The sequence below is a fragment of the Hippichthys cyanospilos genome, chromosome 19, assembly GCF_059441005.1.
Source record: "Hippichthys cyanospilos isolate Australia breed blue-spotted pipefish chromosome 19, RoL_Hcya_1.0, whole genome shotgun sequence".
NCBI classification, from domain to species: domain Eukaryota; kingdom Metazoa; phylum Chordata; class Actinopteri; order Syngnathiformes; family Syngnathidae; genus Hippichthys; species Hippichthys cyanospilos.
In genome coordinates this window covers 6,187,211-6,205,076 of record NC_142387.1, presented here as the reverse complement: position 1 = coordinate 6,205,076, position 17,866 = coordinate 6,187,211, and the positions used below count along the sequence as shown (strand labels likewise).

The 17,866-nt window shown below is 39.4% G+C and overlaps 1 protein-coding gene across 1 annotated transcript; it reads left to right on the top strand.

Moving 5' to 3' along the window:
• Positions 1–220: 220 nt before the first annotated feature.
• LOC148407739 (uncharacterized) lies at positions 221–17,068 on the top strand. The gene is made up of 5 exons (XM_088402384.1): positions 221–321; positions 7,423–7,499; positions 7,616–7,769; positions 9,843–9,888; positions 10,446–17,068. Exons 1-5 carry the CDS (start codon positions 221–223, stop codon positions 15,264–15,266), a joined length of 5,199 nt encoding a protein of 1,732 aa, XP_088258510.1. The 3' UTR covers positions 15,267–17,068.
• Positions 17,069–17,866: the final 798 nt, after the last annotated feature.

Genomic DNA, 17,866 nt, shown 5'->3' with positions numbered 1-17,866 from the left:
TTTACTCAAGTGGAGTGTTGCCAGCAGTGATGTGTTTTATTGTCGGGGGAAAGTTCCATGGTTGCGCTTGACCAGCAGGTTGCCCTTTGACCTCTTTGCGTGCTTTCCGTCGACGGGCGCTTTACTCTTGTGCAGATCACGCTACGAATGGAAATTCCTCACGTCGTGTTTAAGATGCGCGTGTCTAGTCAACCTGCAGCTACGAACCGGTTCAAATAGAATGTCAACAAGTGACGCAGTCCACTCGGAGCTGACAGTTCGAGTAGAGAGAGTGACGCCTCAACACGGTGAAGCACACTTAGCACGGAGTTCGACTGCAAGGTGGGTCGAAATCTATTTGGTTTTGTACTTATATTTGGTTTTGGGGGGTTATGTTCCGCTTATCGTGTTCGGGGTGGATTTTGCTGGTGTTTTTTCCTCAATCGCGTTCTTGTAGATGGGCTGGAATGCCGAGCTGTTACCTCCGCCGAACTTCGTTTACAAACTGCGTGTTTAAATGTTCGATGTGTTCATGATGCTCCTGCATCCGCTGTAGTTTGCCAAAACGTCCCTTTCGCTGTCCATAACGCCATTTCAAGTCGTTCGGCATTAAGATTATTGGGTTTTTCTTGTGTTTATGGCTTTGTTTTTAGTGTTGCTGACCAGCTCACAGCGATAGGCGTTGAATTTTTCTGACACGAGTTACTTCAGTGGGAAAATATTTTTGTCGTTCAACAAAAAAGATACGAGCAAACATCGACATTCGATAAATTCCTTTTAGCAAAGAAATCGCCCTTAAACAAATTTAATAAATTGCATCATTGGTCTGTGTGCGTGTTTTTTAATATACTGTATAAACAAACGGCAGCCCTTTCTTAAAATTGGATATTTTGGCAGATTCGTACATATAATCTTTCTAAGCCAATATTAAACGCAGTGTTTTATGTACTCTATGACTGTGATAGAATTCTAAGATGAATTTGTTGACGCGTGGGTAACACTTGATGCACATTCAGATCTACAACAGAGCTATCACCATGGATACACAAAGTCACAGCCTGCACAACTTGTATTTCTTTGCACTAAGAGCCATTTACTGGTTGAAAGCTTTAGTGTTTGCTTAGAGTGAGACGGAGGGAAGGTGTTGGTTTCAAGAAAACAAGTCTGGTTCTGCCCCGTCCTCCCTTTGTTGCTGCAAATCACTGCAAGATGAAGAGACACTTAGGGTCTAAATCATTTGCAGTTAGAACATCTCAATTACGTGTTTGTCCGTGTTAAGTACACACCCACACTTAGTTCAGACGGGATCCTTGTGGTTATGTAAGTGTTAGTTGCCTGAAAAGGCCACACACCCACTAGAAGTGTGGCCCTTAAAAGCGGAGTCGGCATACCTCACACGCAATGTTTCAGACTAACGAGCCTGTCAAAGAAAACAATTTGTCATCTGCCTGAAAGTCATAAAAACAAACCGTGACATAATTCGTAGGTGGCGATCATGTGCATGTAGCTGGGAACATTTAATTTGTTTGGCGACGGCTAAATATTTGCCAATTGATTGCTGGGACGGATTAATATGTAATATACACTTGTTCCATCTATGCTGTGTTTCCAGAAGAAGTTTGTTTAAAACTGCCATTCTAGAGCTCAATAATCGTATTGGTTTATTTTTCCTGCTCATAATGACAATAACTCATATCACAATAACAAAAGTATCATAATAATTTGACTTTATGTTTATTTTGGAGACAACACTTGACACAGTCGAAGTGCAGTACCAGCAAAGGTTTGGAAATGCCTTCAAATTTCAAACTTTAGTTGAGGAAGTTAAAGAAGAAGAAAAAAATCAAGCTATGGCATTTACTCTGGAAAATGCTCTCTTGTCATCACCTGAAAGTCATTCCGAGTTATAAAGCATCATCCACGACATAAAGCTGACTGAGAAAATACCAAGATTTGCAAAGCTGTTATCTGTAAATTAAAAAAAATATTTATTTTTTTTGTTAACAATTTTTACCCCAATAATTCCATTCATATTTCTTCATAATGTTGACGACTTAAGGATTGATCTAGAATTCGGGATATTTCTTAATTAAACGAAGAAAAAGAAAAACACAAGATTTCAAGGTGTTCCCAATTGACTGTTAATGTAGCTGAAATGTGCAACATTACTCCGGTTGTATGGCTGTAATGTTGTCCCCTCTCTTGCATAAAAAAAAAGTCTCTCACCAAAAGTGCATGCCAAAGCCACTGGTAGTACAGGAAGTCACTGCCTGGAAAGACACGACAATGGTTTTCTTGTGAAAAAAAAAGAGATTTTAACAGTATGTGTGGACTGAAAGTGAAATTAGACCCGAAGTTCACACTTGACTCTAAATCCAATACACAGACTAGCTGTGACGTTTTGACCACTTAAAATAATCTACAAACAAAAAAAAACAACAACAGAAAAAAAACCTTACACTACAGAATGGCTCCATACTGATCCCCATGTCAAGTATTTTTACTCTATCATAACTAAGTGAAACTTCACTGCAGTACAATATGGCTCTCAATAACAACCGCAATAATGCACATACCTCTCTGACAATGTCAAGTCAAACATAGCATGAATTGCTTTGTAAAGGCAGAATATTTCTCACAGCATTCAATCATTATTTTGTCGATGGGTTCTAATGTAATCTAAATGATGTATTACTAATTCAAACCCATAAAATGTTTACTTTTTTTTTAACAAAAGGGAATCTTAGGTGAGCTGCCAATGTGGAGTAAACTTTGTTTGACTGGCAAACCTATTTAAATGTATTTGCAAGTACTTTCAAATGTATTTACAAGTATGTCTGAAAGCATTTTCAAAAATGTTTGGACATACACAAACCTACTTGTAGGCTAAATGCTAAAAACATAGCATTTCTTCCCATAAAGGCACAGTGTGTTGCTGAACGTAATGCATGAGGAAAAATGCTAAATGCTAATAACAATATTTGTTCTCATAATGCTATGGAGTGTTGTTGAGCACACCCAACGCATGATGAAAAAAATACTACAATATTAGCATTTGGCTTACAAGTACATTCGAACATATTTGCAACTACGTTCAAATGTATATGCAATCACGCTTGAAAATATTTGCAAATACATCTGAAAATGCTTGTTGGTTAAATGCTAAAAACATAGCATGTGTTCCCATAATGCCACAGGGAGTTGACGAGCATACGAGCATTATGGGAATTTTCAAGTACTGTATGTTGTAACATATTTGCAAGGATGTTTGAAAGTTTTTTCAAGTACGTTTGAACACGTTTGCAAGTGTGTTTGAATGTATTTGAAAATATGTTTGTACATATTTAAATGTAAACATTTGCAAATACATTTGACTACTTATGGATACATTCAAATGAGTTTGCATTTAAAAATGTTTACCTTATATTTGCAGCGCCATGCTTGCGGATATGAAAAGATAAAGAATATTAATTTTAAAAAAATCGGTGTCCTTAAGTTGGATGGTTTGTCTGTTTCAAGTCTGTGCTTGGCAACCTTATTTGCAGTTATTAATGACAGCATCAGAGTAGTTTATGGAACCCTCAGGGAAAGTGATGTGTTACAGTGTGGAAAATATTCGAAGAATAACATGCTGACTTGCTAAAAATCCTAGAAGGATTTGCAAAACCGTTGCACAGAGTATGAAAACTGGAACAGATGTAGAAAAAAAAGGAAGTAAAATTATAACATACACAAATAAGTTCAGAACAGACAAATCAGACCGACTGCATACTTGAAACTGACATTGATGGTAAGGATTTACTGGTGAAATTTGAGGTGGGTGTCTCGACAGTAGCTCTAAACCCTTGTGCAGTATTTTGATCATTTCTGGATAATTCCACATAATTCTCGTAGTATATTAGCCAAAGGATGACACTTTGCTATATAACTACGTGGTCGTGCCATGTTGAACTAATGAGATCGACCACATGCGGTCCACCTGGCTGGACTGTGGGGAGGTTCCTGCCCAATGGCTTCGCCTCCTGTCAAGACATCATTGCACTGGACGTTTCCTGCCTAATATTGTATTTGGTACGTGCAGCATCCACTTCAACCTGTTGAGCATGGAAGGGGGCTCCTCCCACCTGTGGTCCCTTCTGAAGGTTTCTGATTTTCCCCAAATCGGGGTTTTTGAGTTTTTCCTTCCCCTTCTGGGAGCTTTGAGCAGGGGATGCTGTTGTGCACCTATAATGAAAAGATGTCTCTGTACGACTTCTTTTTTGCAAAAGGAATCTCTGTGACCTCTTTTCACCTTTGAAGCCTTTGAGACTTCGGTGATTCAAGGCTGTACAAATAAAATTTGATTTGATTTGAACTTCGACACGTTGTCACCATCTGGGTGAAATTTCAGCTCCCAAATGTTTTTTTTTTTCCAATGCTTTTTCTTAGACATGAAATGCCTTTATAGTAAAGATCAAAGTATTTGACAAAATGGTTTAATGTCCTCATCCCTTGCCGCAATGATAGCCAAAAAGTCTTGCGAGTTCAGGTACAATATGCATGATGTGTTTTGATTTCTTGTCATGGCCTGCGGGAATGTCAGTACCAAAGACATCTGCATGAAAGGTGTGTTGAGCTGAAGATGTTCCTCCCTTCTTTGTAAGTTTCTCACCTGTCACATCATGCAAGCCTTCTTTTATGCACCAGACATTACTTGTATTATACAATCATGCCGAGGCTAAAGAGCACCTGTAATACCCATGTGACCTGAGGCGGTTAGCTTTTGTATTAGGAATTTATGATGTGCAAATCATTTGATATCCTCCCGCAAAAAAATGGATGACTCGTCGTTTTCTATCTCCCCTACAATCATTCCGTGTAACTGTCGCAGGTTCATATTTGTATAAATGCCTCATCTTTGTTGTGTTGTCATGCTCACTTAGACTAGTGAGTGTGGAATCAGCATATGCGCGCGTTTGCAGCTATGCAAGTGGGTGTTTTATCTGCGTGTAAAAGAAAGCGTATGCGTGTACAGTTGGATTATATAACCGCTGCTTATCAGTCAAACTGATTACGGTACATGAGAAAGCTGATCTAACGACAGATTTACTAGAAGGTTGCGTGTCATTTATTGGATGGAAGACACAGCCCTGCGCATTTACACACATGCCAAAGTTTAAGATCCCAACAGTATAAAATCATAATGCTTTGATTGATATTCTCAGGGAGTTTTTTTTATTTCCTCAACAAACAAGGAAAGGCAGTTGAAATAATGTGACCTTGTTTCGGGTTGAAACCTGCCAACGAGTTCAACAATGAACGGGAACTCGACACGGTAAACAAAAGCCAAAGATGGAAGAAATCCAGCACAATTGTTTGTTCTTCTTGACATAAGACTGCTTATCGTTAAAAGAAAACAACCTTTGTATGGGAAATGTCTGTGGTCCGATTAATGGGCTGCTGTGGATCTACTGTAGCTCTGCCGGTTAGCTGTTGGCTCACCTAATTTGGCCTCCTCACGAAACAGCTGATGTGGTGCAAATCTTAACTTTAGGACATGCACACTCAAAATAAATCTCCATATTTAAATTCAAATCGGGATTTGGGGCTGAGGGAAAACTGCAATATTTTTTTAACATCTTGCATTTAGGGTTTTACCACTGTAAAAAAAGTGGGATCTTTTTTTTTTTTTTTTTTTTTTAACATAAAACATAATTACAAAAGTAAATTAAAAACAACAACAAAGAACCCACGGAATTATGGGTTAAAAGGGGACCGACAAAATATTTGCTTCAATTTAACCTAGTCCTTCTCAAATAGTGGGGCATTGGCTTTTTTCTTCTTTTTCCTGGCACTTTGATGCACTTGGGGTTTTTTTTCTGCTTAGACAAATCTTTAACCTGTGTAAATACTGTAAAAAATAGTTCATAATTGTTGAAAGTTGGTTTATATTGCTGTTTCCTTTTGTCAATGTTAAAAAGGATAAAGTTTTAGGTATACTTATAAACTTTTTTATAGATAACAAGCTTGTTTATGGACAGTGTGGCAAGTGGAGGGGCGTAACATTTTTTCTCTTGGGAGGGGGGGTTGCAAAATATAATTGAGAAACACTGATTTAATCCCACTTTAAAAGTCTACATATTTACATATGTTTTCACAAAAGATTAAATTGAAGCTGAGGGTTGACGGAGTTGGTGTTAGTGTGTAAGCAAGGGGAGTAATTTCATTTACAAAAGGACAAACATGATACTTTAAAAAAATGAGTTTAAAGTAACTAAACAAATACTAAAAAAAAAGTTGACTAGACTGGCAATAACTGGGGCAGCAAACAAACACCAATAAACAAATAATCAAACAAGGGGACAAAAAAAACAGACTACTGTACAGACTATTGACAAGAAAGTGGGATTATGATTCGATTTGATATATATCAGCAAATATTAGTCATTTCCTTTAAAAATATATCTCTTCAATAAAAAAAATAAACAATTTGATACGTATTATATATATATATATACAGTATATTCCAAAGAGGAACAATTCGGTTCGATTCACTTGCTCGTCTTTTTTTAAAAGGCAAATAACGGATTTACGGTTCAACCCAGTATAACAGATCAAATTATTTTTCAAAATGTTCAACCCTACCTCTCAGCATTAAATATGATATAATTAGGGGACAGGGGTAACTGCTTAATTTTGGTTTAGGTTTGCTTATGTACATATACTTTCAATATTTTATTTAGTTATGTAAAGTTTACAATGTAAAAAATGTTGGGTCAAAAATAGACGGTTAAAAAAAAATTAAAAAAAGACTGACAAAGAAGAACAATTTGGTTTGATTTGCTGCACTCGCATCTTTGAAATCACACTTGTCAAACTCAAGGCCCGGGGGCCAAATCTGGCCTGTCACATCATTTTATTTTAAAATGTTAATTGTGACTTCGAGTTTCTGACTTAAAATACCAACTTATGCAAGTTGTGTTCAACTTCAAAAAGATTTTTTTGAGGAAACAAGATTTTTGTTTTGTTACTAATTCCCCCCGCCCCCAACAGGGGACAAAAAAACACCACTGTTGACATCGTAAGGTGAAAAAAACAGGGCAGGGACGTTGTAAACCGGGGGGATGGTTGACGAGAAATTGTACATCGCAACCTGCCTTGTTGACAGTCAGCCCAGCAGTGGCTTGTTGTGTATGGAAAAGTTGATAAATGCCATTAGAATCCGTAGATCGATGTGTAATTAAGCGTTGGGTTGCAATTTCATCTTATTGCTACGATTCCTATACCCACTGCCTTTTTCTTGAAAAGCTGTGGGACACATTGCCCCAACGGGAGTGAAAAGGTTAAGTCAAAAAAAATGGTTTTACGGTTCAAACCAAATTTAAAATCAATACAAAAAAAACATAACCTCTCAGCATTAAATGGGGGGTATATACTAAATGTCTTATTTTTTTAACTTTCCAGAAATTGGGACGGGTGTGAAGCATCACATCCGCAGCGTCCTTGCCGCCGTGCTGTTACACATGAAAGAACGGCCAAAGGTGAAACACGCACATCTGACATTTAACATTAACCTTTAATGCTGTCGGCACGCAACAAGGATATACACTATAAACACACTAAGCGTGTACCATTGGGTTTTCTGCATGTATTACAGCAGTAGCACTTCGAGCAGACGGACCGACACAAGAATTGGATGTGGATTGTGGGACCAGATACACCACCTGTATTGTTTTAACCCTCGCCAACAACCTGGACCTGGATAAAGCTGAGATCAGCCTCAAGAGGAAGCAAGACTCCTGTGTATATAGGTCAGCACGGAAAGTCTTGGCATATTTTCAGAACGGCAGCATCTGAAAAATGTTAATTTGTATAGACTAGTATTTGAAGAATGCCAAGGATGCGAAATGTAGACGTAAAAAAATATCCTCAGGCAGGCACGTTCTTTAGGAGAAACGCAAAGACATTAAAGAGCTTTTATTTTATTTTTTTTTGCCTTAACAAACGTCACCAGAATAATCCTGACGAAATAAAAGTAATTCAGGAAAGTTGATGGAATCTACAAAGAGTATCTAAATTGCTGTCAGTCACCAAACTTTTTGAAAATGAAAGCTACTTCTTTGGTATTGATCATAAAAAGGGCTTACAGTTTAAGTGAAGACGCCGAACATGTTGATTATTTTTCGCAATCATTACGGAACAGCTGGAGTAGATATGTAAATCAAGTGTAATATGTAATGTAATTGTAACAAATGTATAATTGTTTGAAAAAAAATGGAAAATCGCACTGTTCTATCGCTTGTAAGCTATTAGAGGAAGAGGTTGCCTGCAGGCGCCACGTTGGTGACCCTTGGTCTGAATTTTCCATAATTATTCACATTTTTCAAAAAACTATTTCCATATTAACATATTTACTTGAGTAAAATCTTGGAATTTACATCAAATTATTAGATAAATCATTACATTTGATTACAAAGACTTGTAATAGTGCTCTTGAACCTTTAACTCTTTGAGTGTATAAAATTATATTCAGCATTTTCATTCATCTTTCAAGGCCTACAGAATATTGTGTGCCATCTCTTTGTTAATATGGGTGGAATCCTAAGAAAGATTGATTTCCATTCCTTACTCTGAATTGCATATAGGTAATATCTCTGTTGTAAGTGTGGAAACACTGGCATCCAATGGTCACAGTTATCACTACAGTGCTCAATTGGCTTAATATTAGATGAGCACTAGTCAAGGGTGGCAGCTACCCTCCATGAAAAAACGTATTTGATGGGAATTTTTTTAATTTATTATCGTTATTGCTATTTTAAAAGATGAGAATTATTGTCCATGGCACTGAAAGAGTTAATGTGATTGTCTTCCTATAAAATAGGATTTTTTTGTCTAATTGTCTTCTTAGAGGAACAATTCTAAAAACGTTTCACTTTGAAGCTTAGTTCTGCCCCCAGTAGTTTGTGATGTGCAACTAATATGATATAAGTGGACCTTATTTTATGATTTTGATTATTGCATAATATTCTTATTCATTGAGATGAGAAGTGGGATTTTTCAGGAGCTTTAAGCAAAAATCATCAATTATTTTAGAAAATATTTAAATATTTCTCTGCCTTTCGAGAAGCCATGGGTTTCACTTTCACAACATTACTACTGTGGTAAATCACCAATTTTCCACTTTAACATCAAACATTATTCATTTATTTATTTCACACAGAAATCATTTTAAAGTGTTGCGCCACCCCTAATGAATTGCAACCTTGTAAAACTATGAATCACTAACCCCTGAACTTTAATGAGAAGGTGTCCCGCCCTGAAATGAGAAAGTCCCTGTTATTGTCTCCTGGACATGTGCATATGTGTCATCATCTGCAGTCAGATTTTGAATTTCCATTTCTGTTAGCATCATATGAAGGAGTGACACACCCTTTAGCTGAATTCTATTCACCTGCAGTTCTTGCATATCCCTGAAAACGCAACCTTCCTCGTGTACTGTAGACATCTGTAACTGTGTGTGAAAGAGTCTGTAGAACTGTGATATCTTTGCAATCATGTCACAGACACGCATTCCTTCGAAATGCTTGCATAAATGGATGCAGGTGTGACTTAAGTGTGTGAAAACTGTTTAGTGAAGGAAGGAGAAAAGAGGAAAGGAATGCTGGCCGTCGTGTTGCTCAGCATTGCGGGCCTAAATGTTTGACGTTAAATCTAATCCGTCTGAAACTAGCATTTTTGTGCTCAAGTGCTGTGAAAAGTCAAGTTGTCTCTGATTACTCAAATTGCACTGGCAATTGGGTTCAATTGCACATTTAATTAATGATGGCTAATTATACATGGCTGCAACTAATTTATTATATTTAAATTTTTGCTTTCTTCTCCAGTTCAGATGAGCCACTGCGCTGTAAGACTGTGGGCAGCAGATCTCAGGTATGGATCAGACATGATAATAAAATGTGATTTGTAATGTTTTTGTAAAATATAATAGAATAAATGTAGAAACGGCACTATTTTAATCTTTCTACTTAGGTCTTTTACTGTGGAAAAAAAAATGAAATACATGGTCAGAACAAAAGATTTTAATTTATGATCATATCAACACACTTTCTGGCATCGTATCCTTTTTAAATCATCTAAGATACAGTAAGAATGGGCAGGGTGTGTATGAACTTCTAAATAACCTGTTTGTCTAGGCATGAATATTTTAACCTGGTTCACCTTGTGAACAGACACTGTAGACTTATGTTTAGCTCAAAGAAATACAGTAAAACCTCAGGTATGGTATGTTCTGATCTTCATCTGAGTCGGTTTTCTGGAAAGCAGTACATTGCTTCAAACTAGCTTGATGGTTTAAAAGCAGAAGTCATGACCAACCAAAAACAAAATGTCCTAATTGTATCTCAGCTCACTATTGTCTGTGTGACCTTTAGTTACCATTACCTTAGTACCCCTACTAACCCTAACCCTAGTAATTATTGTTTTGACAGGTGACTAAGCCGACATCACTACCAGACACTTCCAGAGAAGTAATAAGCGAGTCTCCATTACCACAGAAGATACCATTTCTGGCTGAGGATAAAGACATCCTCAACGTTGTTTGCAATGATCCTAAGTCGAGAGATATATTTCCATGTGGATTGCAACCAAGAACAACTGTCTATGGATCAGCTGAAATAAAGCAAACGCTAAAGGACGGTGCCAAGATTGATAAACACACTGATATTAAGGATTTATCCGAACCCAGTAAAGTCATGTTGTCTTCCGCTATGGTGACTGTTCTAGCCCCCTCTTGGAGTGGCCGACTTCGACGGTCCAAAAGGTTCGAGGCAACAGGCAGCTTGGAAACTTTGGCACATCTTCCAGGTGTGGCGAATGTCGACGCAAATCGTCCACAGGATTACTCTCAGGGATCTCAAAGTGGTGCGGAGAAAGCATTTAACATACCGCAAGCCCAGTTGAGAGCCCCGTTTCTGAGTACTAGGCAGAACACAACAGGATGGTCCTCTAAAAGCGGTCCTCATAACCTGGACTATGAATTGAAGAGTAAATTTGCTCGTACAGTTTCACTGGATGGAAGCGCTAAAGAGACAGGAATCAAGAAAGCACAAGCAAGTACGACCTGGGATCTATACGGGCAAAAGAGGACTCCACAAGATGGTCATCTAGTGCGACGCTCATCTTTGAGTTCAAAACCAACAACGAGCAGTCTTCTTCTGTCACTAAGAAGAATAAACAATCAAACCATGAACTCAAATAACACTACTCCATCTGAGGTCACGCCATTGCCTTTGAAGAGTGACCACGATGGAAAACGTTTCTCTACACAGGTTTCCCAACCCTCTCATAAAACACTTGACAGGGAAATGTTTACGTCGCTTCCCTCTTCTTTGTCTGTTTATCCAAGAGCACCTGAGACGCGACCAGTTAGTTCTCCATCACTGACAAATCCTAGTAAAGGAGTCACATCGAAGGCAAGCTTGTTTTCTTCTTCAACAATAAACAAAGTAACAACTGACACACCCAAACCACCTCAATTATTGAATAGAGCACAGCCAAGTCTTTCGTGCTCCAGACAAGCGTTTCCCAGTCAACGACCATCTGAAAATAAACAGAACTGGATAGGTCCAGACAGAGGCTTAAATCTATTTTCCGACTGTGCTGTATCATCGCATAAACGTATCCAATCTGACTCCGGGGTGCTCACAGAAATTGTCGGATCTTCCAGAAACACACCTGGGTCATCCTCTTCCAGGTGGCAGCAAAATACCCAGAAGGTTCTCACGGACACACCCAACATTAAAAACATGCCAAGCACACCCTTAATTCCTCTGTGTAACAATAATTGTGACGCACCAGCTCTAAGTCTACCAAATAACAAAAGTCTTAGCAGTCAAATCCCCATAAGTAGCAGCAATAAAGCTACGATGGAGCCAGTTTGCAAGGGTAACATCAATCCTGTGATAAAGGCCCAGAAAGGAGGAATTGGTAGAGTCAAAGAGAAGCACTCCGATGATTCATTTGACAAGGTAAGGCTTGCAAAACAATTGCATGAGTCCAGTCTTAAAAAACTACAACAGCAAAAGTCTCAAAGTTTACCTGATGGCCACCCTAGTCAGAGCCAACCGGGAGATTCTATCAAGCATGTCGTGAGTAATGGACCATTTAAAGCACACGTGAGTGAAATGGCACCCTCTTTGTTAATTCCAAACACCCCTGCTTCCTCTGAGGACAAATATAGAAAAGACCAGAGTTCACTCATTACAAATAACTCACACCAAAACAAGACAATGAAACCATTTTTACAGCTTGATGGCAGCAACATTCTCAAGAGTCAAGTTGTTCCTTCGAAAAATATCTCTAGTTCTTCACAGCGTCAAAATGCCGGTCCTTCATTTCAGTCCAAAGCAGATAATATTGTATCCTTGATTGGCTCTGCATCCCAAGCATCAAAAGACCCCGGTACAGCAACAACTACAGCGCATCTTGCCTTTATAAAAAGTTATATTGTGAACCAAAAGCCTCTCCAACCAAAAGATGTATACCATCGTGTTCCGATGTTCAATGACTCTTCCAAAACAAATGATGGTCTAGTATCTAAGCCCGCTTCTCTACCCACAACAACCATCCCCATCCAGGTTACTGCTACTAGTAATCCTAGCATAACATCACAACTCCAAACACCACCTACCCCCACAATCAGTACAAACCGAAAAGTGGGAGGAATATTAACTAACCAATCAGAAAAAGAGAATAAAAAATCATCTCCAGGACATGGAAAGAAAGTGAAACATGTCATGTGGGAGGACTCAGAGAATTCTGAACCCACTAAGAGTCCAGATCCATCTGTCCTAACGAGCCCACTTTCTCGTTCAAGGTCTCAGAGACTCACCAGAGCCCCATCCATTTTCTCTTTTCTCAGATTAAACAGTCAGAACACAAAAAACACCCCTCTTTGCACTACGTCACATAAAACGTCTAATTTGCAGGTGGGGAAAGGAGAGAAGTATCGATCTTTGTCATCTGACCTTGCAGAACAAAACTTAGGTGAGGGAGGAGGATCTGGACAAAAACTCAGTGATGCAATCAGCCATGACCAAGAGAAAAGGGAACAAACCCCATGTAGACTTCAGAGGTCACGGTCATTGCAGGCCGATGAATTTCTCTATCACACAACTGCACTCTCATCCACTCCCGACTTTTCAAATGGATACAAGATCCGTTACAGCCCCCCACCCTACTCAACTCTCATCTCCAACCGTAGCGAAAATAAGAAGACAACTCCTAGGTCATCGCTGTTCCAAACTTTTAACTCCAACTCAAATTATACCTCAAATCATCCATTACATACTCATCCAGCTGCAGATGCAACCTCTCAAAGCGCAAAACCATCAATAATGAATTCACCAAAACCCTCATCCCTTCCTCACCAGAACAAAACATTAACGCATGAAAAGTTACTTTACGGTGTTTCACAGACAGATGAAATCAACAATAACAGCTACAAAAGTGTATGCCGTAATCAACAAACCGGTCGCATATTGCTTATTGAAAGCAGAGTGGAAGTCATCCCACAACCTCGACAAATTTCAAAAATGGACATATTTGCTTCAGCTCCAAAGGACTCAAAGGCTGAATCATCGCAACTTTTTACAAAGACGCTCCCCTCTGTGGAGGCAAAGCCAAATGAACAATCACACGGAACTCTGAGTCATTCAAATCAAAGCTCAAGTGGCAGCAGCTCAACAGAGAGTCGATCCGTTGGTGACGAAGCCAGCAACAAAAGAATGAAGGAAAGTGTGATGGGTAAATTCAAACTCTTCGCAACAGAGAGCAACAATGAACAAAGCCCAAAGAGGCGTCGTTTTGTTATGAAGAAAAGTGTCAGCACGCCAAACTCGGAAAACGAGAAGACCAACAAAACTTCAAATAAAATGGACCAGGTTATCAACAAGCTGAGGCAAACATTCAGCACTAAACGTCCAGATGATGAGTGTTCTCCAAAGAAATGTAGGCAAGCCTCTGAAACACCATCGGTGAGTGGACTCAGCGATAACAGCTATACCAGTGATGCCACAGTTGAAAGCAACAAAACGGCAGAACGTGAAGAACAAACGGCTGAGCCGAAGGGCGGGAAAAGGACAAAACATGATGAAAAGCAGGCACAGAACAGATACTCCCTTATACCAACCTTATCTGTACAAAACTCTTTGACAGAAAACGAGTTCTTCGTTTGGCCAGACCAGTCCACTCCCACAGACCAAGACAAACAAATGTACTGTCCCCGAAAAATTCCTGACCAAAATGATGCTAATCATAGAGAAACAAATCCGTTCCTTCTGTGCGTAGATCACAGTCCCAGTAGAAGCCCTCAACACACCAGTGGTCAATGTGCTAAGTTCAGAAAATCTACATCCAGTTCCAAGAGTCCATTCTCACCCTTCTCCTCTCTTTCAACCCACTCGCCATTTTCTTCACCGGATGTGGCAGACGACAATGTCTTCTACAGCCCAAAGATACAGCGCAGAAGGGAGACCTCATCCCCATGTGAGCCGGGGGAGGGAATCAGCCTGGTCAGTCCACGGAGAAGCCGGGCATCCACGGGTCCGCCAAATACTGGTCCAATACAGAACGAGGCATCATGCTATGCTGATTTGAAGTATGGCATTGAGCCAGGAAGGTCCGTTTCTGTGAGCTCTGTACTCTCAAGTCGGCGGTCAGGGTCCGGACGAATCTCCACCGGCCCCAGATTCATGAGCGTGGATGACCTCTCGGAGTCGGTCCCAACTCACGGAAAAGCCGATGAGGATTTTAATCAGTGGTTAGAGAAGAACTGCAATCACAGACCAATTAGTCAGATGCAGTCCTACTTCCCCAGTGATGCCGGAAAAGTAAGATCAAGATCTCTTCCTCGATCACTGACGCGACGTCTGGCCGAGTGGAGCTCAGGTGTCCCTGTTTGTCCGCCTGCAGACACCGCAGCGTCAATGTCGCCACGTCTTTGGAGTCCCAACATGAACACTTCTCACTTTGAGTGGGATACAGTAAGCCCCCCAACTCCTCCCCCAACACCTCCTATGTCACCGCAGCCTAGACGGATGTCCAAACCTCCGAGCCTTTCTTCGCCTAATTTTCCCAGCCCGACTGGAGAACCCGTGGACAGTCAGTCGAGAGGGCATTTACCATCTCGAGGTTATGTCTCCAGCCTGAGCACATTTGAAGAGTCTTCAGACAGCAGCTCGGACACAACAACAGATGATGAATATTATTTAGAAAAAAGTGACGGTGAAGAAAAGGAGACTGAATTGTGAACAAAGTCACACTTTAAATACTAATTTGAAAAAGTCGGGCCGCCAGATTGGTTAAGAAAAGAGTCTCGTTACGTCGGAGTCATGAGCAAAGCATTGGAGGATGTTTTCATCAGATTCAGCATGTTGGCATCAGACCATCATGACGTTTGATCTGATTGGCTGTTAGCTAGTGAATCTGAGCACAGGGTAAGAACAGGAAGTGAAGAACCCGGATGAAAAGCAAAGAAATCCTTGACAATTTCGATGACTTTGCACAACATCACTCTCCGCATTTGGATATGCAATGTTTGTCTGGAAACAAGCGCGAGAAGACAAATTCTTTCTGTGTGAAAAAAAAAAAGTTGGTGGAATGCATTTTTTACATCTTTATATTCTGCCCCCGTTATTAGCTTTTCAGTTGACCTTTTCTAACAATGAGGAATAGTGTAGGGGCGGGGGCTATGTATTTCTTCTCACGCCTGAGCAGAAGGTACCTAATTCATCAACACTGTTGCAGTGCCAAGGGTCAGACCAACACCAGAGGGGGTATTCATCGGTCACATTTGGCCCAAGTCAGATCGGTTTATTTAGGCCTTTGAATCTCTATAAACCAGGACCTGATACTGTAAAATAAGAAAAAATAAGAAAATAAGAAAAATAAGAAAGAAGAAACGGGGAAGAGAAATGTTCAGAAGAAAGATACGAATGTAGGCTGACTGTCATCGAAAGTGACTTGAAATCGTACATATTCATTGGCCGGTTGTATACAAGTGCAAGACGACATTTAGGGGGGAAGCGTGGTATTGGCTTATATTTACAGTGAAACAGTTTTTGCGGAGGGTAGGTTCTAGACCCACTCACGAAAGGTGATATAGAGGAATTATATATTAAAAAAAAAAAAATGTATTTTTTTGTATCTTGTTGTCAAATAGGCAATGTGGTACGACACTAAAAGCTCCCCACTCTAAAAGTGGACATGTTAAATGATTCCACTGTTAAAAAAAAGTCACTACAAATCTGCAATATAGCGGGAATGGACATTGAAGCGCAATATGATGGGGGTACATTGTAAAGTTATGTACAGTATGTATGCACAATTCTGCTCTGCAACTGAAAAATAATAGACGCTTAGCACTCATTTTGGACAGTGCATGGCTTCAGCGCGGGGTTTGTATCTGTGGATTTGTTCTAATCCTCGGGTTTGATTTTTGATGTAATACATTAATTTTATTCATTGAGTTTTGTGGTTCTCCGTCCGATTCTTCAGAGTGGAAAACTGTTATATTTGTTCATATTCTGTGTGTTAGAATTATAAACATACTAAATCTAACTCTAAATGGGGCACCATTGTATGTCCTTGTTCATTTTTGTTTGTTTGTTTTAATTTTTGTGTGTGTCATGACGCATCATAAGTGGTTGTTGAACATGTACTGTAACTATTCCATGAGTTAGAGCCACTACACGGTATTGGGCTTTTATCCAACTGTTCCTTGAATGCATCAGGGTCATCAAGGACTATACGTTTCTTCTGCTGCTCAGCAATAACTCCATTGGTGAAGGAGGATTTGGACTTTTTTTTTTTCTTTTTTAATTTTGTGTGCTTGAATTTGATGTTAGTGTTTTAAATGTTTATTTTTTTAACCACATTTTGAATGGCTAAAGCAATCATATTGTATGTTGTAATTTGACATTTGTTGTCATACATTATAAAGTGCTTCATACAGCACCTGATATTGTTTGTCCAGACTAAATATTTGCACAGTGATAATTCAACGTCCTAATATATGCATTTTATAAATAAATGCAATATTTACAACACGCTCTCTTGGAATTAAATATGTGTCAGTCATTTTGTCAAATAGCGTCTACAGTTTGGAGTGAAAACACAGTCTGCTATGGTGACAGTAGTGTAAACAAAGGTAATACATATAGTAGGTCATAAAATAATCACAAGTACCAAAATGTGTGCTGGCTGCTGAAGCACTTTGCACCATTGACTTTCTGTCTCATAGGTTTTGCACCAAATAGTAGTTGCCCTAGAGACAACAGACTTGACATCATGCGGGCGTGGCTGATTCATTGGGCACAGCTCTTGTGTGGAAGCTTTTCCATTATGTCATCATTTGGAAAGTACAGCAGTGGTCACACTTTAACGGTGGCCTCACACCGAATGGTCTGAAACCAGCAATTTGAATATTGTAAATCGCATGTGCACAAACAGGTCAAAACCTGGACATCTTGGACAAGTGTAGTGAGTCAAAACAAGTCGACTGAGAAGCGCCACGTGCAAATGTCAACAGTATTAGCTTTCACACAACAATAAATTCTCACAGGGAGTTGCCGCAATTAACATTCTGTACATTTGATCTTACTTGGCAATCAGACATGGGAAAGTTAGATTTTGCCTTTTCTATTTGTGACTCCTACTCACAACGGTTTAAAAACATTTTGATGCCCTTTTTTCTTTTTTCAGAAAATTCGTGTATACAGTATTTTTTGTGGTTATACTGATTTTTTTTTTCTTTTTTCAAGCATTGCGAAAAGGACTAGTGAGCACTTTAGTGCCAGTTGGAAAACTGGTTGAGCATTTATTTGGTCAGGAGTGTTGCCAGAAGCTTTTC